Raw genomic sequence first — 20,746 nt, 5'->3', positions numbered from 1 at the left:
TCCTCGCCCGCTGGGATCGGCGGCGGCGCCGTTCAACTCACCGACGGTTGCGCTGCTCCGAGAGCCGGACTCAGGTCAGTCCTCCTGGTTTTCTAATAGGACACGAGAGGCAATCAGCAACGCCCGTCACAGCCGGCCACGGCCACCATCACACATCAGGAACCTGCGGACGGCCGGGAGACAGTTTTAGTGGACAGAACTAATCCCGCCTGCTGGAGGAGCGTTATTGTTGAGGCTGCGCAGGAAGAGGAGCTTATTCAACTTTATAGCCGTTTAAATTTGAGCCGTGTTGTGTTGGATAGCACAACGTGTCCGTTATTGCAGCTGACCGCTGGACAGCCCCGGTTCCTGAGTGCCGTGCGGAATTACTTTTAACCTGAAGAAGACACAACAGTTTACCTTTCAGCTCAAAACTGTGAGAGGAAGTCATGATTTAAAGCCCTTTCTGCTGCTGAACTCACACTCCAACAACAACACAACCTGCGAAAGTGGAAGTCTGAAATGACACGGATGTAGACAGAAACAGTATGTCTGTTTTTTTATATCCTCGTCAAGCTGTGTGGAGGTGATCAAGCCAGACACGAAAGACAGAGTAAATCTGTTCTTTTTCAAAATTAAGCATCTTGAGTTGACAACCAATAATCGCATTTCGTTTCATTAATACGACGCCTCGTCGTACCTGGTGGTGCCAGCAGGCCACAAGTCAGAGAGAAAAAATAAAGCCAACATCTATTACGCCTGTGACAGACTGCTGGTTTGAACTGCAGGATAAGGCAGGTCAAGCCACGTCTGATGTAGATTATCCCACATTTTACCTCAATTATCAATTACATGATGATCAGACAATCAGATTCAGGGTGAAATCATCCTACTCCACAGCCAAAGTCTGTAAAACCAGAATCCAGGTAGTTTTTTTTTATTCCCAACAAAGCATCAGCAGACACTCTCTGCTGCAACAAACGATAAAGTAGGAAACAGCTTCTATTATGTTTAAGCTTTCACATCATTAAAGGAGTGCATGAAAACTAAAACAGACGCAGAGTAGTATAAATGCAAAATAGTGCCACAACAACCTTTAAATTTATGTTTTAATGTTTTTTTCTTTGTTGTGGCGCAAAGTATACATGACGAAAATGTCTATATTGTCACAAAACCAATTAAGCTGACGATGTGTGCACAGAGCTGTGGCTGACAAAGAGAGGTTTAACATAAGTAAACCTCTCTTTGTCCGCCATAGCTCTGTGCACACCACCCCATTACCACCAGCAGACCCTCCAACCAGATGTATGTCTGAGAATAGACACCTCATGGGGGGGGGGGGGGGGGGGGGGGGGGTGGAATAATAAACAATTAGTAAATCAAACATGACCTGAGTAGAAAGAAATAGATACAGGAACTGTTGCAGACAAAGGCGAGGGGGCTGGACGGGGACTCTTCCTTGTTCAAAGAAACAGTGTATTTCTGAAGGGGCACGGCTGGCCTGCCTGATGCCCCATTGCGTGTTCAATCAGGGATGGGGCAATCGATGCGCTGCACAGCCCGCTTGGCTAAACCGAAGCGACGCATACTTCCACATCTCCCAATTTGTTCTGGCTGAGACGCCAAGGTTACAGACTGGGTTGATCATTGAACATGTCTGTGTGGATTAGGGGAGGGGTTTAGTGATCTGCGGGGCTTAATGTGTTACTTCCAATAACTCAACCCAGGCGCATAATGTGAGATAGGTAAACAAGCGCCGTTTCTGAATGTAGGAGGTGACTGGGTTTTCTCATGAACGTGTGGGTTGTTTCTCTCTTTTCTTGCCCCTCTAACAGCGTTTCATGGAACAAAATACTGCTGTTTTATCACCGAGCATTGATCTCATGCAGTAAGTGAAGAAGAGAAGACTTTCAGGAATTCAAGAAGTATATTCCAGATTGAAAAGTCCAAACAGTGTTTTTCTAAGTAGTACTACTCATTAATTAAATAGAAAACTTAAGTAGTGCAATCAAGGACCTGTGGTTATGTGGACTGTCAGTAATCTGATTACATTCGCATCATGTAAACACTTCCATCACAATGTAATTGGAGTTATGATCACGTTGGTGGAGGTGGAGCAACAATATTCACAAGTTCATTTAAGAGATCCATCTTCAATACAGGTGGGCTTCCACTTGAATCAGGGCATGCGCTCATGTCATAAATCGCAATGCGAAGCATCATGGGATTGCTCCCCTAACTGAAATAGATGATTTTCCTGGTGAATATAAACCTGCAGATCAATCTGACGGCTTTTATTAGTGTTCAGGACACTGTGACATTTCAGTTGTAAACAATCAAATCAGGTTCTAAAAACTCACCATGTAAACAAGTAATATTAGTGTTTTGCTTAAGGTGAACATGTTCCTGAAATCTGGTCAAACCTGGCAGCAGCTGGAAAGAAACGCCAGTGTTTTAATTGGAGTGGTTTTGCGTTGCTTCACTGCAAATGGCAGCTTCTACTCTGTTGTTCTGGATGCTATGAACAGCTCTAAACAGTTGGTGGTGCTCACCCCTGTCACTTATTGATGGTTTATGGGGAGAAAAAGAAAAAGAAGAGTAAAAGGTAAATGATCGAATAATTCAACTTTGCCGGCACAGACAATCAAATGAAGTGTTGTTTCGAGAGAATCCTGCAGTTATGGAGCTCAGATTTGCACAACACACCCATACCTCCCTTTAAGATTTCTACCTGTGCAGCACGGCCCTGAACCAGATCTCGGTCTGAAGCCTCTTTAATCCTGGGAAAAGCCTTTAGGCTCAGGCTGTGTTTCTCACATACCAGCCAGAGCTGCTGGAGCTGGGTGGTGAAGAACGCAGCTGCTAGCATGTATCTAGCGCTTCAGAGCTAGCGCCACAGCACCAACATACTGTACGTCTGCGTGTGTGTGTTTGTGGGAGAGTGCGTCTGTGTGTCAGCAGGGGGCGGAGGAATAAAGTCCCACTTCCTTATTAGAAAGGGCCCCAGCTGGCCCTCCGCTCTCCTCCTGTGGGAGCGAGTCCGACGCTGCACAGGAACCATTGGTTTTGTCAGGCTATTGGCCAAAAAGCTCCTGGGGGGAATGCAGACAGACTGCATACACACACACACACACACACACACACACACATACACACACACACACAGACACACACACTGGTCTCTCTCAGGGTCACACACAAGCATGCATGATAGGGGTTTACACCCACTACACTCCCCCGCCATGTCTTGTCAGATGGAAAATCCGGATTACCTTTGCCTCTAGTTCACTTGGCATTAATGTCCACTATTAGGTTGTCTTTGGCCGTCGCCCGGTGCCAGAGCATGAATGTCAGATATAATTCAGCTTCACAAACATTCAGACGAATGACTCCGCTAATCCTCCCGAGGTAGTACAATCACCCGAACTTACACTGTAATATGTTTGGGAAAGTGGGCAGCCATTTGTTTGAAGTCGCGCTGAAAGGGAACAGCTGTGGACAAAGTTTTTCAAACGGGTCGCTCCACCGGAGGGGCCGGATGCCAGGTGATTAGAACAACCCATTACCAGTCATGGCTAAAGACCCTGAACACTACCTCACTTTCAGCTGTTCGCACGTCCGCACTCAAGCCTCCCGCGGTTACACTTCCTAAAGGCGAGCCGCTCAGCCCGGTCCTGAGTGCTTCGTGTTCGTCGGATGCCAAGACAACAAGCGACAGACCGCAAGCCTCTCCGGACCGCCGAGCCCAATGCCCATTGTCACCCATCACCCTTCAACACCAGTGGTAACACACACAAACACACGCACACACACACACACACACACACTGCCTTTTCTCTGTTCCGAACACATGTGATCCATCAACAGCAGACAGATTATACAACAGTGGTGCAACACAGGCATCTCCTCTGCGTGTAACCTCAGTTCAAGTTTACTCTTGTTGTCTCGCAGTGTGCAAAATCTTTTTTTTTTTTTTTTTTTTGCACAAGTGCGGCTCGGAGACGCCGAGTGACTTGTTGACTCGACTGCATCCATTGTGACAGGCCGGGAGACGCACGGGCTGGTGCGCATGAGGCGCTTGTTTGCAAAGCTGCAAAATGTCAGGGACAGAAACCAAGCAGTAAGGTTAACTCGACGGGGAGATCGCTGGTACGGTTCCAAGGCAGATACTGTGAAACACGAGAGCCCGTCCAGTTTCACTATAGCTACGTGAGGACACATGTTGGCCTGCGTGATCAGCAGCACGTTCTCTTACAGGGACAGCTGTAGACAGCGTGGCGCAACCTAAATTACTGAGGAGCTCGGCGACTTTGATTCAAAAACACCATTTTTTTAACGGGTTATCGGGTTTTATGTTTCTCTGTCAGAACTACTGTAGACGGTAAGTTGAATCACTGATAATATTCCATCACCGGCAGTATTGATTATTGCTTTCCTTCACCAGGATACGGTGACAACAGTTTAAAATTCTGGCAATGCAGCAGTCCTCAGACATCCATCTGAGGTTAAAGCTTCCATACCAATACACCACTTATGACTGGCATTCAGTTTGAACCGTTTTAAGTGTTCAGCAGCTCTTTCTGATGGCAGTGCTCTCGTTGTGGTGGATAACCCGGAGATCTCGCTGCGAAACACTTTCTGGGGTGTAAATCTGTACTTTAAAGTGAGGCCTGTAAAAGGAGAAAGTGTCTGGAAAGACACAAAAGCCGCTTATTTGAGGTGTAATTTGTTGGTGTTTTGAGCACCATTATCAAAATGTGTTTCTCCTCTATTATACTGGAGTGGCAGCACTAATATCAGAGGCAGATATCTGAAAACCAGGACAACTGGAAGGAGGCGAGGTGAAAAACATTTCTCTCGTGGTTTGAATCCGGCAAACCTCTTGCTTGGCTGTGTCCCGGGTTTATCCAGGACTTTAGGTTTGGGGCCTACTGCTTAATTTCAGAGCGTGTCTGTGTGTTTCTGCTGCATTTCCCTGTAATTATCACGATATTCTGACTGAAGTCTCGGCTTCACCCTTCACCGTGAGGCGGATGTGGGGATTGTTGTTGTTCCGCAGAGGGGCTAATATCCACTGGGGCAGCCTGACCGACCAAATGACTTCCTCCTGGTTTGATAGAGGAGTAATTATTTCCTCAAAAGCCCCTCCCACCTCCACTCCCTTCCTCTTTTTGCCTCCCCGAGACAGAGATGAAATCCCCAAAATATCAAATTACATTAGCAGCTCTTTATTCCTTGCGCAATATCTCCGTCTGAAATCTCTGGAAGCGGGCGAGTGGCTGACGCAGGGTTGGAGGGAGACGGCGGAGGGCTAACACCAATCAACGGCTTGACGAATGTTCGCCTGCACGTTACCGCCGTACACTCCCTGCTCGCTCCCCCCCCCCCACCCCCGGGGGCCGGGGAGAACATGTTTCATCCTGTCCCGAGACGTCGGAGGGAGGGTTAATGGTGACAGTGCGACTGGCGCCGCATGCGCGCGCGCACACACGCACACACACACACACAGCCGGCCGACCAGCGGCGGTGGGGGGGGGGGATTTGTTGTGCCTTGTGGTTTTTTTTGTTTTCCCAGCGAGCACAACGCGGCGTTCAGTCCGCCCGAACCCGAGAGCGGCGCGCACGTGCTGGGCGGCTCATTGCGCGGTTACAGCTGACTCATGCGCTTATCAAAGAGCGCTTATTAGAGGCCAACTGCTCCGCATGCCGTCTGCAGCCGCAACAAAATTAATTCATTGGAAATTTATTTTAAATAAAGCCCCGCGCTAATCGCTTTTTAATAAAGATTCATAAAAACTGCCCTTCCGGCAGTGCTCAGGTACATCAGCAGTTCACGGTGCATTTATGACCTTCTGGCTCTCCGTCTCTCCCTCTCTCTCTCTCACTGCCCCATCTTTCTTTTTTTTTATAATTCTCCACTGTGCACTTTGTCAGAAGTGGAAATGCCAAAAAAGTGGCTTTAAATTAAAAATGTATTTCATCCTGCCAGGCTTTGACAAAAATGACAAACAGGGCCTAATATGAGCGGTAAGAGGCCCACAGTATCATGGAACAATATTCAATGTTTATTATGGCGATGCGCACACAATAATAAACTTTCCTCTCACGTACAAAAAACAATAAATATCGGGCTTCCTTCGAGCAGGCAGGTCTGTTGCAGCCAGTAATTTCCTCTAATGCTCCGTAAAACAAACTACTCATGAAGTCGGTGACCAAACGCCGCGGTTAGTCGGAGGATTTTGAAATGAAATCACAAACAATCTGAGTCAGTTTGCTTCAACAATCAATAACTTCGACTGTGTACAAAATGAAAAGCGACATCTGAGAGACCTAAATCTTAATTTTTCTCAGTTATGGAGAGATTATTTATTTTATCTGTCATTTCTGGCTGTTATTCTCTTTGCCCCTTTGATTGCATTGAATTTCATTGTTCTTATGCAAAGATTTTCATTTTAAAACAAAGATTTCGTTCTATTACATGTTACTTTTTTATGTTAAAGAATTTTATATACATACAGAGAAGACATCCCTTGAATATATCAATATTATGAGGCAACTTTCATTCAATTTCAAGTATCATTTAAGCACCTTAAAAAAACATTCAAAATTTTGGAAAATTCTAACAGTATGTTGCCCATGAGAGCAGATCTGTATCACGGCCATGGTATCACTAATTAAAGTCGATAGTGAGAAATATCACTCACCAATTTTTTTTTTTTTTGACATTTTAATTGGCAGATTTTTTTAAATTATTATTTTAAAGAGTGCAAAAAAAAAAAAAGAACCCTAAGTGTCTCAACCTCATGTCTCTCACCGTGTGCTATATCAAGGTAAAAGCTGCTCACGGCTGTTATTAGCATTTTACTCGTGTTTGCTGAGCACTTGTTGGTCCGCTTTATTAAAACGTCGGCGTCGGCGCTCATTGCATATTCCGTTTGACTCGCCTGCGTTTGATGCAGAGATCAACCATCACATCAATGGGAGAAGTCGACGCTCTGCAGCCTGTGACCCGAGCCGGGGAAATATAACGGAGTTCCCCCTTCAGATCGCACCTTTCATCTCTTTATGTTGATGTGCGAGGAGCGGCTGCGGATTCATTGACCCACACGCCAGGTTTCACACTCCCCACTTTACTTCTGACGGGCCTGATGTTCTTGCTCGCGCGCCGCTCATTTGAGGCTCGCCGGCTCAAATGAGGCTAATTAGCCGGCGAGTTTAGCTGCTAGCTGGATGGAGGCTTCGGGGTGAGAAGATTCTGCTAAATTGACGCACGTGCACAGACTGAGGAACACCTTGTGATACTCCCCAGCAGATGCTGAAGGAAAATCTCCAAGTCTGTGTATACAAAGTGTCATAACATTTGCTGAAGTATGTCTCCACGTCACAACACAATTTACACTTCCTCAGAGCAGGGCAAAGGGGTTGTGTGTGTGTGTGTGTGTGTGTGTGTGTGTGTATATGTTGTTACTCACACATACTTCAGCAGAACTGCCTGGACTTCCATCCCTGAGGAGTTCCATCTGCAGGTGGGAGCCAGCGAATCTAAACACACAAAGTCACACATTCACTGAAATTCAACGCATGAATCACTTCATAAATATCTGGTTGTCCGGTGAGAGACGCCACTGTATTGATCCAGCAAATATAAAATTCCCATGATGTCATTTCTGCTGTACAGTAGCGCACACAATCATCTCATTGTATTTAGATCAGATCCACGTGTAATCATGGGACTTTCAAAAGAAGGGGCTTTTTTTCCAGAGCTGTATTACTTTGCATTGATAGGGAGAATAACAAGAGCTGCGTCAAAATAGATAAGATTCCGCCCTCACATTAGCATCTTCTGTAGGCCAGAAGAAGTAGAAACATCACCCACAACCCCCTGCTGAAATCAGAAAGGCAGATTCTCTTTGTGCACGCGCACGTAGCCCATCCGTGTGGAAAAAAAATGCCAGCGAGGCAAGATTCGCTCATTTCAGATTCTGACATCATCCCAGCTTCAGATCGCCGTGCCTCCGCTCGGGGATATTTCCACCAAACGAAAACCTTCATATCTGCGTTTCACGCGCTCTCCGGGAGAGATCGTCGACGTCGCGCGAGTAGATGTGAGGACGCTCTGCGCCTCCGGGAGAGCAGGGCGAGCGCGTGATCAATGCCGGCCTCGCAAGAGTCCAGGAAATCTAATCGCGGGACGGCAAGAGGGTCAGCTCGCACCAAACGGGCTTCATGAGAAGAATTTCAAGAGATCAATAATGAACTCTCATGTGAACTCGCAGTGGGGCCGTGCAGATTAGAGGCCCTCGATAAACTGGATCATGGTTGGTTGTTAAAAAAAAAAAAGAAAGAAAAAGACTTCATTAATGAGGTAGAGGATGGAGAGATGATGATGAACATCTTTCAATCGATTCAGAAAAGATGGAAACTGTAACCCGAGATCTTGAACCTTAATAGTCTTTTTTTCCATGCTTTTTTTTTTTTTTTTTTAAATCTTGATTTCTTAATTTTTGTATAAACATAAAGTCAGTCGGTTGATTTTGTTCAGTTTCCAAAAGGAGCTTTGAGATTCTTGGACGTCTTCCTGTTTAGACTCCCTCAAACAGACCGGCGGACACTTCTCATATGTCTTCACATGCAGTTCATGAGCATGGCTAAATGAGTTTGGTTCGATTCCTGGAAGTCCATGGGATCGGGTAGCAGCTCCTCTCCCGAGGAGGAGAGAGAAAAGCATCGCACAGCTGCAAAAATGGACGATAATTAAATATTTATAAAGTCCCTAATTTCTCTATCAACGGAAAAAATTCAATTATCTCGAAGAAACCTGGATTCAGAACGAAAAGCTGGAGGAACGCATGAAGCCGAGCGACCGGATTTAGAGATGAAAAGATTGAAAGCTTCTGGGTAATTTAAGAGAATTCAAACCCCTTATCACAGAAAATTTGAAGAATTCCAACTTGTTCACATGCTCGGTCGCGGCAAGTGTTTTGCGCGGCGGGAGGTGAAGGGTGGGGGTGGAGGCGGGGCGGTGGCGGTGGTGGTGGTGGTGGTGGTGGAGGGGGACGGGAGGTGGGTTTGTGCAGGTTTACCTGAGCGTGGAGCGAGGAGGGGTAGGTGAAAGCGGGTGGGAGGGCCGGCGACAGCTCCGCCGGGTACAGCGGGTATGACGCCCACACGTCTGGGCTGCTGGGATAGAGAGCAGGCACTGTGAGCTCATCTGTGGAAAGAAGAAGAGGAGGAGTGGGGTGAGGAGGGTGGCGAGTGGATGGGCGGGGTGGCTGAGTACAGAGAGAGAGAGAGAGAGAGAGAGAGAGAGAGAGAGAGAGAGAGAGAGAGAGAGACAGGGTGGAGGTGGAGGTGATGGTGGTGACTGTGGAGGTGCGCAACGGGGGTGTATCAATTATCCGAAATGCCTCCTCAGGTTTCATTTCCAGCTGACCGCTCTCTCAAACCAAGGGCTCGGCTCGGCGAGAGGCCGGCCGCTGTAGCTGAACACAGCAGGCCTCCAGAAGTACAAACAGCGAAGTCTTAAAGCTGCAGACGTTCGGCAGATCTCCACTGAGCAGAGCAGACACAGTCAACCGGCCACTTCGTCTTTATTAGATTCAATAAATGCATCGTTCACAGCTTTTAAGTCAATTAGATATCTCTGTTTCTCACTCTTCCAAAGGTTTTTCTGGATACTAGCGGCTTCGACAAGATTTTACTTTGCATTGACAAAAAAAAATTAAAAATTTGAATTTAACTGTATCATCCTAAGAATCAATAAACACGGGACGTGATGGAAAATGGCCCTTTGTGCCGACAGATGAGGTTTGCCTTCATGCAGAGAGTGGGGCGGAGCTCTGAGCTTGGATTAAATCCCAGGACACATCTAATATCATTTTATCTATTGGGTGTGTGAATCACCAGTAAATCACCATGATAGCATAATTTAAAGCTTTTGTTATCACTAATAATGAGCCGTAGCTCATAAATTGTTTTTAATTACGTCCAATATACAATACTGAGGTTCTAATATTTTGTGTATCCTTATCTAATATATCATTCCATTAATCAATATTTTAATTCCGCACATGATATTCTTTTGGGGGTTTTTGCTATAATACATGCCATAATGTCACCATTCTTAAAAAGTAAAAAAGAATAATAATCTTACAATACATGTGACATAATCAAATCTAATCAAATTTAACCAAATCCATTTATCTCAACAAAACCTGATGCTGCAACATATTTCTGTATTTGTTAATACAAAGTCTGTGATCGACCACACAGTATCCAGTCTATACTGTGAACCAGTTTAATGAGATTAGTCAGCCTGGAAATGATGCTTTTAATCAACTGCTGGTACTTGGTTATACTATATTTAGCTCCAGCTGCAGCACAGCTGTCTGTTTCACGGAGCAACGCTGATGGCTGCACGATCACGTTCGTCTGATTTGATCTCATATCGAGGGCTTGTTGTTCCACAAATTACTGGGAATTTCAACAGAGGAGACCTTCTGAGAACTGAAAGCTCAGACCGCTCATAATCCCATCTCATTCTTTTCTTTTTTTCCGAGGAAATCATCTCAGACGTGATGATTTGCTTGCGAAGTGCAAAGTGACTGTGACAAAAAGAGCAGAGGGTAGAGGCGGCGCAGAGGAGCGAACGAACATTTAAAGACCGCGGGATCCAAGAAAAACAGCAGCAACAACTCGTGGAAGGAGCTTCAGACAGCGCCGCAGTGGAAAGGAGCATTTTCCTACGTTAACCGTCTATCCAACCACGATCACAAAAAAAAAAAAAAAGCCCGATATGAACATCTCTTATCAGGAAACGACTGCAATTTCTCTCCTCGTCATTACGTCATGCTTTCATTAATTGTTTCCTTCCATTTTCCCCCGGGGGCTCCAAGTACACACCCTTTCTCTGGAAAAAAAAAAAAAAAAAAAAAAAAAAAGATCCAAGATAAGAGCAATTTGGTCATTTAACAAGAATGCATGACCACAGCTGGCCGATGTTTAACTACCAATCGCTGATTCTTGTAAAAATCCCTCACTTCTTGGAAAAATATTTAACTAAACGAGAGAAAAGGTACCGAGGTGCATTAGCGAATTCCACACACACACACCTGGAACACAGAGGACAAAGTCCACGTTTTCAGCACGAGGGCTGACATTGTGAGCATGCGCTGCCGGTAAATGATTAATCTGGCAGAGGGCATTTTGCTGTTTAAGGGGTGAACTCGACACAAAGTCGAATACACCGTCAAGCTGGGACCAGGATTCACGTTTTGGCAGCACATCACAAAGAGGAACAAGCATTAAAGTGATTGAGAGAAAAGAAATGGTTTCAACAAGGAAACAAACAAGAAACCATTAAAATGAGAAACGTCGACTCCTGCTATTAAAAAGAAAACTAATCTCTATTTGTTTGTGTGTGTGTGTTTTTTTTTTAATGTTGAGTCACCAGTGAAGCACCAAAAAAATGCCTTTTTATGCCACAAAAAAAAAAAAAAGGTCTAAAAGGAAACAGCTGTTGCGTCCAGCCCGGCCGAAAGGAAGCGGCGTGGCAGACAGACAAAACAAGAGCAGGAGGAGATCGGAGGGGGGGGTCACTCACATGGATCTCTGCTGATGAACTGTGGCCCGGGGCTCTGCTGGGACGGAGGGGGGTTGGGGGTGCCAACCAGCTTGTTCTTGGCCATCTTGGTGTTGGCCTTGGCGAACTCCAGCCGCAGAGTTTGGGGAATCTCGGGATCAAAGCGGACGCCCTGAGATCGAGCAGAGAGAAAAAAATGCGTTAATAAAAACAGCAATTTCCTAAAAAAGCTTTGATCGGTGATTTTGAGAGTCGCACTATTGGAAAAGACTTAGGAATGAATATTTATTGGGAAAGTTTGATGTCAAACATTTCATCACACAGTTAAAGTCAATGATCATAAGTGTATACAGCCTGTCTAACTCAGGCTCCATCCACATGGAGTCTGTCTTATTTCAGTCTTCATAACCTTTTAATTGGATAAACGTTTCGAACACATGAAGCCCGCATTTTTTTGGAGAACAACACTGCAAATGTTTGCCTCCAGTTCCACAGCTGGAACACTAACAGGGATGTGGGAACCAACCAAACAAACAACAACTGACAGATTACAAGTTTGATTTGACTTTTTACAATAACTTTTCGCATCGTCTTGGACTTTATTTTACGTTCAATTGTACTTTACCATCAGTCAACACATTCAAATCTATTAGGGTGAGGATTGTAATTTCATAATGGACATTTTTTTTTTCTGACTTTCAAACACATCCACTCTGCTTCTGGTGTATTTCTGTTGTGGCCGTACAAAGGCCCGGCATTATAAACACTTTTAGCATTTTCAGTGGTTTGAAGTGGATTTTTTAGTCTCTTTATGGACACGATCTCGGGTTGCGAGCACGAGACCGCCTCCAATATTCGCTTTTTGTAATGTGGGAAGAAACCGTATTACCTGGAAGAAGGAAGAAGAAGAAAAAAAAAAAACATGCACTTGTGAAACTCGGGCCATTCTCACTGTGCTCTTCTAAAAATATCTCTTTTCTATTTCCCATGTGGGTGGCACAGCGGCCATGGCACTTTAAGTCTTAGCTGAGGCTTCTGCAGTACAGTAAACAGCTGCGGCATACACAAAACACCTCCTTCTTACACTTTGTTCCTTTGAAACTCGGCTCCCCCAAAGTCGAATGATTGAGAGAGACAAAGAATCTTTTCTGTACAGGCTCTGATTTTTACTACTTTACTATTTTCAAGTTTGGCATATTCCTTTTTTTCCCCCCCAGGATGACAGAATTAGTGTTATGTGATCATCAGGCCTTCAAGGAAGTTTATAAAAAATCAATGACTGGGGTATTTCCCTGCTTTTTCAACGTGCAGGGGGAATTAAAAACTGTTTGAAACGCCTTGAGATTTTACCTCGGTTACACAGTGTTACTTATTCATGTGCGTGCGTCATTAGCGGAGGACGTTTCTGGGGTCAACGAATCAATTGGCTCTAGAAAGAAATGTGCAGATACTCATCGTATTGACATTTCTTTCATCTGTGGACGTTTGTGTTCGAGGGCTTCGGCGCACTCTCGGCGTTCCCTGCGCTGAAGACGAGGCGTGACGAATGCGCTTGTTTGTAGAAGCCCTCACGCGCCTTTTGTTTTGCTGGAAGGTGCTTCGGAGTCGGCACCTCGGGAGGAGCCGGTGCCGAGCGAGTCGAGGGTTTCGCCGCATGACGACGCTCGAAACTAGCGCCGCATTACCTCGCCTTGGCAGGCTGAGAAAATAAATAGTTCCTCTCGCCAGTGAAGTGATTGTGTTATAAATAATAGACAGGCGCTGATAGACTTTGTGCCTTGAAGTACTGATGAAGCAGACTAATTTAGACCTCGACGTCTTCCACTGCAGCGGCGTTCTTTCTTCTCTCCGTGTCTCACATGTCCGGTGGGACCTGGCTGGTGTCTGGAATTGTCACTCTGTGTACTTTTCATCTTTCAGACTTCCTCAATGGGACGTACTGCAGAACTCTTGGCGGCGGGGGGATGTTTTCACGTGCCCGGACGGTTGTAAAGCTGCTCGCTGCGGTTCGACGAGCGGCACGCTGTTGGAAATCAGACCCTGACGACACAAACCCGGCGAGCCGCATGCTGGCATTTACAGCGCCAGACGAAGCCACAGTACATAACTGTAATTTAGAAGTAAGAGAAGTTCTGTACGGCTCTCACCTATGCTTTACTTAAACAAAAACTTTGGGAAAATTGTTGAGATGCCAGGGCTAAAGGCCTCGGAAATGTGATTTCTCATGACGAGCCTGATCCAAAGGTTATTTTTCCTCTCGGATCTACATCAAATAACTAAGAGGGGTAGAGCTTATCAATTTTCCTGCAAATTTCTTCCGCCTGAAGAAAAGTGAGGAATGCGGCAGAAACAAAGGTCTTCTTCATGTAGAAAACAGAGCTGTTGCTTGGAAGCTGAGTTTTCTTTTAATTAACCTCATTCGATTATATGTTAAAGGCAGCATGAAAGCGTGAAGGTCACATCAGCGAAGGGGAGGTGGGGGGCGAGGCGTTCAAGAGCGGAAAACTTCTCCGCAGCGAAGCGGCGAAGGATGGGCTTTCTCTGCTCGTCCCTGCAGGCTCGGGCAAGGCTGAGGCGAAACAAGCGAGGGATGACTCTTCTCATGAAGGGGGGGAATTAACTGGGATTGCTTTGGCTCACTGCACTGGCGGCCGCTGCCAGTAGAGGCTGCGGAGGTATAACAAGGTACATGGATATAATGAGGCATGTACTTTACCTTCAAATGCTTTTTTTTTTTTTCTTTAAAGTCTGATTTTGATGATTTTTTTTTTACAAAGTTGCAAATAAAGTACTGTTTTAGAGTTTGTATCTGATTGTAGCTTAGAAGAATCATAAAGGAGGAACAAAAGACGGCAAAACAAATCCCCGTCTTCGCTCGGCTTTCGCTGCGCTTCTCATATTTCAATATGCAGATAGATGTTTGCAAAAATCTGGCTTATCTACATATGACCCCCGGGACGCAACGCTCTCCCAAAAAAAAAAAAAAAACAAGAGCGCTGCTCGACTCGCAGCCCCACTGAGCAATTCTATGGAAACAGTCTCACTGTTGTTGGCTCATAATAAGATGATAATTTTTTTTTTTTTTTTTAATCCTTTCGTCAACTCTCTGCTCCGCCTTTGATGCGCGCCAGTATCTCGACATCTGAAAGTTGACAGAGTCTGCTTGTTGCTGTCACCGTCCCTCCTTAAGAGGGTGATAAAAGTGATCTTTTCCTGCGACAAAGAGACGAACAAAAAAAAAAAAAAAAAATCTTAAGATGCGGCAGGAAAAGAGCGGCGAACAAGCTGACAAACAAAACAAACTATGGGAAAAACAAAGGTGTGTGTGTGTGTGTGTGTGAGAGAGAGAGAGGGAGCTGGAGTTCATTACTGTCTGTGCTTTGTTTCAAGAGAAGTGAATAAAACCCTGAGAGGACGGCTTCTCTTTTATATTTGAGTCTGCTTCATCAAGGCTTTCTGTTGAGCTACATTCTGAAATAAGTGAGATTAAAATTAAACCCTAGATCAATATCTTCTATTTATATGTGGAAGAAGAGCTAATTTCCTCCTGACCTTGCAGGATGCCTCGCGAAGCTGGGAGAAAGAAAGGCTTTATTTACTCAAACAGAAGCGTCGGGATCCTTGGCATTCGGAGCCGCCGCTGTACGCTAGCCTCTGCTCCGTTCACAGACCTTACGAAAACGCAGGAAGGTTTTCGGATTCTGCCGCAACCGAAAGGCAAGAAAAACACGCGAATTCGGAGTCGTCACAAGATATACGAGCGCCGGGCCGCTGCTGCCTGAGAGGAAGGAGCGCGGAGAGGGCATGACACTTACGTTCAAGGCATTCTTAGCAGCCTCCGCCTCTGATCGACTGTCAAAGCTGACAAACCCCACCGGCTGGGGAGACAAGAAGACAGAACAAAAGAAAGAAACATGGTTTAAGGCAGAAAACTGAGTCGGCATTTCTGTCTGAGTGACAAAGACATGTTTTTTTTTTTTAATATTTATATATTTCTTTTTACTTCTTATCATACTCAACCCCCTCTTTTTCCCCTCTCTGTCTCTCTCTCTCTCTTTTTTCGCTTTGTTTATAAATTGTGGCGACAGAGAGAGAGAGAGAGGGAGAGAGGAAGAGAGATGGAGGCTGGACGCTTACATTGTACAAAGAGAGTTCATCATTCAGCTCCCCTTTGCCCAAATACGGGCAACACGAGAGCAAGAAAGTCGTGTGAGAGGCAGCGAGGGGAGGAAAAAGCTGAAAAAGGAGAACTTATAGAAAGAGTGAGGGGTGGGGGGGTCAGAAAGAAGACAAATTGGGGGAGAATGTAGAGGTCAAAGGTGTGGATGAGGATGAAAGAAAGTGAGATGAGGAAGAAAATAGTTTTTTTTAAGCCTTTCTAAAACAGACCTGTCAGTGCAATGCATTCCAGCTCACGTCTGTTTCACCGAGTCTTGTTTTATATTCCACTTACACCACTTCGGCGCTGCTACGCACAATAGTAAAAGGTGACAGGGAACAAAAACTACCAGGCTGCAGGTGTGGCTGTCTGTTTCTGTTCCTTTTTTTTTATTTCCACTGACTCTAGATATGAAGGGAGAATACATATTTTTGGAGTGCACGTATGTGTGGAGTGGGATGCTGGGAGGAGATTGGGGGGGGGGGGTGAGCAGAAAATCTCTAAACATGCTGCTCCCATGGGGTCGCACTGCAGCGTGTGATCTGCAAAAGCTGTGGAGAGTTATGGGAATTTTGTATAAGTAGACTAGGAAGAGGAGGAGGAGGAGGAGGAGGAGGAGGAAGGAGAAGAAGAAGAAGAAGAAGGAGGAGGGAGAGACATGTACACAAAAAAGAAAGAAGGACTACGTGAAGACGTCAGGAGGAGGAAGTGCGGCAGGAATATAAATAGAAAGGGTCTGAGATCTGGCTGTTGCTATATATGGAGATGGCTGCGGGTTTTGTGGAACTGGAAGGGGTGAGAGGCGAGATCGATTGATTTACGACGGCATTGTCGCCGCTATTAGTTGGGTCGGGAGTCAAAACAAAGGGCGGAGGAATGCTGGACGGCGTGGACCGGACTGAACATAAGCACAGGTTGACATTTCTCATGATGGAGACGACAATTAGGGAGGCGGAGGCGGAGGAGGAGGAGGAGGAGGTGGAGGCGGCGCAGTGACGCAGGGCTGAAAAGTTGCTGAGAGTCTCAACTGTTTATTATAAACAGGACCCAAACAAAAAAAGTCAAATATGCACGGAGCGCATTTCTTTCAGGTTAGGAATTCTGGAAGACTGAAGACAGGTTCAGTAAAGTCCTGGTTACTTCAACAGAAAAGTCAAATGTTTATAGCTTCCTCACTGGCGAGATTTAATATCGGAGGATCCAGTGAAATAATTCACTTCAGTTCATAAACTGATTCACCCATAACGAAATATTCAAATTTGTATTTTATCCCAGTGTGGTTCAGTCATGGTGCTGAGGAGTTTGTGACGTGTGTTTCGCATGTTTTCCTGCTCCTCCAACACACCTGAGTCAAAGGAATGAACTGTTATCACATTTCTGTTGACCTCAAATATCAGACATCCAGACTCCATTCATCACTGAGATAACGTGTACCAAACGCTTTGCAAAGGCATGGTGATTTATATTGAATATTAAAAAAGTACAGTCTGATATATTTTTCAGTATCAGTCCAACCACTGACTTGAGATCACGCTGAAGGACATGATGATGGAGTGAATCACAAAAACCTCCAGTCTGTCTGAGTCCGATGAGAGAAGCAGCAGGGCTGAGGACAGACTGGACACTGCGCGAGTTACTCGCTTCAAACAATGAAGAACTTCAATAGACGTTCACGAAACGCGATGCGTTTTTCATTTTCAATGATTTGTTGGACTCTACTGCTTTTATTTTTTTCTACATCATGAGAGATTATTGTCAGAGGGACTCTAGAGGGAATAGCATAACTGTACTAATGGTAGCTGATATGTTTTTAATTTAAAAAAAACGGCAGATTTCCTCCTGCTGCTGCACCCTGCTGGAAGCTCTCTGGAGCCCGGTGGAGAAGGGAGCGGAGCAGCAGGGAAAATCTGGGGTTCAAACGAAGGCCGCTCGGTTTATTTTCAAGGTTCGGATATTCACAGCCATCAGTATTTCACCCGTTCTAGACAATGTTGACTGAATACTTTAATATATAAGCGATAACGACAGGAAAAAAAAATCATTTAAGCGAACAAAACCTAGAAAAAAGTAAATAAACATCTGAAAATATGCAGCCATGTCGAAGAGTAAAAAGTAGAAAACCTGGATACTGCGACGGGGCATCACTTGTTCGAAAGATACTTCACTCCAGCATAAAAAGGCTTCCCTTTGTTCTTGGTTTTAACGGTATTATACTCGGCACATTCGGTCTAAATCGCCCTAAACCCTTCTAATGAGCATGTCACGTCTTTATGGGAAACGCTGTAATGTGGTAATAAGTACACTGACACCAAGCTAAATTGCTTAACTCTGCGATGTGGACACCTGCCAGCTGAGCTCATTTTCAGTCCCGCGCCCCCCGAGGCGAAACACAACTATCAGTACCGCTCTTGTCAAAACGCTCGCTTTGACACTTGGAAATTCTTCCTCCGTCTCTCCGCCCATCCCCGCGTATCCCACCAGAGTCGTCTGTCTGTGACTACAAGCGCTGCATCCCGCCGCCAGAGGCAAGTCGGTGCAGCGCTTCTTCCCGTCCGCCGCCCTTCCTCCCCGCAAATTTCTTCTCTGTTAAAGGTGCTTTCTCACAAAGGGCGCTAATCCGTCATAGTCAACAAGCTGATAACACCGGCAGCGGGAGAGATGGGACAGAAAGGAGGTAAAAAAAGAAAGAAGAAGACAGAATATTGCAGGTGTTGATAAGCAAGAGGTTGCATAACGTGAAGAGTACAGCATACTGCAGGGTTTCTCCAGTCATGAAGCCAATGTGTCATTTTAGCATACCTGTTTTGACGTGAGCTTTATCAAGGATCCTTCGTAGCCCTGGGAGAAAGAAAATAACAGCTGTGAAAAACATAGAGTTTAAGAAATCAATAAAAAAAAAAAAAAAGCTATGGCTGGGTAAATTCTGTGTTGTTGTGGTTCATTTGGGGGCCGATCTTCTTTGTGGAGTTTGCATGTTGTCCCTATGGTTTCCTTCCACAGTCCACACTGCAAAAATTCAAAATCTTACCAAGTTCAAAAGTCTTGTTTTCAGTCAAAAATCTCACCTCACTTGATTTAAGATATATTTAAGATACAGAGACGTATTTCTTGGTTTAATATTCTTATATCAAGATCTTGTTTTAAGTAAAATTCACTTGCTGCATGGACAGATAATTTCACTAGTTTTAAGAGTAATTTTCTTTTGTTGATATCTTGTATTTAGGTTATCCTTTTTTGCAGTGCAGAAACATCCACTTGAGGAAAACTGGTGACTGTAAATTGCCTGTGCACGTGACTATGTACGTGGCTTCATCAGAGACAGCATGGATTAGCGCTGGTTAGCACGCTGCTCCTCTCCGTCTGTCGACTGCTTTCAAACAATATTTCGCTCAGTGCATCACATTAAGGGCCGGCACGGCGGTACAGTGGTTAGCACTCTTCTCTCATAGTGAGAATGAACATGGTTTAAGTCCAGATTGGGCACGTTCTGGTGCCTCAGTAGCCAGCTGGTCATTCTGATCGCCCCGGGCTGTGAATGCGGCTGGCGACTCGGATCAGCGTGGATGAATTACATAATTACTCTGGTGATACAGTCGCTGTACAGACACAGCGGTGGCACAACTTTTCAAAATCAACAAATTACAAGGGAACTTTAGCATTTTTGAGGACATTTCTCTCACTGAAAGAGCACACGGACCACTGCATGTACCGGATGAGCACCACAGTGGTCTTCTTATAGTGGAAGGCGCCAGTAATGAAGTGTCTGATTTGGCATGCTGACGGTTGTGTTTTGGCAGTGGTTTGTCTTGCTTTTTTTTCTGTTTTTTTAAAGAAAAGGAATGAAAATCTCCATTCGTGCTTGCACAAATTAAGCTTATATCTAAAAATAAACATTTGAGATCCTACTTGGGAAAACACTGAAATATTTCTGTGTTTATGTTGCATCTGTTTTTGCCTGGCAGGGTCAAGAAGATGTCAAAGCATAAGTTATTTCATGTCTCCTGGAGCTTTGACAAAGACCATATGGACTGGACTGTTGCATCTTACTTGATTAATCGAGATTTATTGCTTTCAACGCTCATGATACAAACCATTCGCTCAGGGCACATACCAAGAGCAGCGCCTCGGCGAGGGATTAAATGCATAGCAATTGTGCTATTATTCACTTAAACAGTACAGCTAACCCAAAATCCATTACAGTGCATTATTCTCGGGCAGCGGTCCAACGGTCCCGCGGCTTCCGCGCTGGGTAATGCGGTCCCGAACCGTCGGACTTTCTGCGCCTGTGACAACACGCTGAAGGTGAAGTAGACGGCTTTGTTTTCGTACTGCAGGCATCACGCCATTTTTTCCATGAGACGCCCACGCGAGCTTCCCGGGGATCAAGATGTGACTGAAGCTCGGCTTCGGGAACACAGAGACGCTCCAGCCTCGCAGGAGAGTTTCCATTGCCGTTTATTTCATCACCATTAATGGAGGTCCCATTGACTGCTGGAAGGAAAGCCGCTAAGAATAGCTGCAGCCGGTCCATTTAAAACATACAAACATACCTTAAATGGTCTGAAGAGGAGATAGAGCTCTCGAGGTTTAATATCCAGTGGTAGGCCGCTGACAAATAGCGTTCGGACCTGAGGAAGACAAGAGCGAGAGAGAGAGAGAGAGATCATGTATTTTTCATTAACCTTCACTCGTTATAAATAGCCGCACTGGCTCTCTGACGGTAACTGATGAGGTTATGAGGAAAAGGACAACGGACAAGAGTTAAACGCATACCTGATTTGGCTTTACGCTTAACACAGATAGGGATGTCTGTCAGCCCGGCAAACACACACTCCTCCTTGCTACAGTAGGCGTATTGTGTTCTCCTGTGTAATCTACAACCTGCTGTGTTTTATGGCAATCCTCCCTCGCAGTTCTACCCTCTGTTTTACATTTGAACTTTTCAACTTGCAACTTGAGCTGGCATAGCCGAGGAATTATAATGTATACGTTAGCAACGACGAACTAAAGGGAGATTTAACTGTTTG

The 20,746-nt window shown here is 45.2% G+C and overlaps 1 protein-coding gene across 4 annotated transcripts in view; it reads right to left on the bottom strand.

Moving 5' to 3' along the window:
* The window catches only part of rbpms (RNA binding protein, mRNA processing factor), a 37,537-nt gene that overhangs the window by 2,857 nt on the left and 13,934 nt on the right, over positions 1-20,746 (bottom strand). Inside the window, exons 2-8 of one of the 4 annotated variants that reach the window (XM_030083837.1) lie at positions 20,270-20,347; positions 18,519-18,557; positions 15,376-15,438; positions 11,582-11,732; positions 9,063-9,190; positions 7,452-7,521; positions 42-163 (exon numbers count right to left, since the gene is read on the bottom strand). In XM_030083837.1, coding sequence (XP_029939697.1) covers positions 7,459-7,521; positions 9,063-9,190; positions 11,582-11,732; positions 15,376-15,438; positions 18,519-18,557; positions 20,270-20,347 — 522 coding nt within the window. In that variant the 3' untranslated portion in view covers positions 42-163; positions 7,452-7,458. The remainder of the gene's footprint in view (positions 1-41; positions 164-7,451; positions 7,522-9,062; positions 9,191-11,581; positions 11,733-15,375; positions 15,439-18,518; positions 18,558-20,269; positions 20,348-20,746) is intronic. The other 3 variants (XM_030083843.1, XM_030083850.1, XM_030083859.1) reach the window with 3 other exon arrangements.

Source organism: Salarias fasciatus, chromosome 3 (assembly GCF_902148845.1).
Source record: "Salarias fasciatus chromosome 3, fSalaFa1.1, whole genome shotgun sequence".
In the NCBI taxonomy this organism is placed as follows: Eukaryota; Metazoa; Chordata; class Actinopteri; order Blenniiformes; family Blenniidae; genus Salarias; species Salarias fasciatus.
This window is presented reverse-complemented; position numbering and strand designations above follow the sequence as displayed.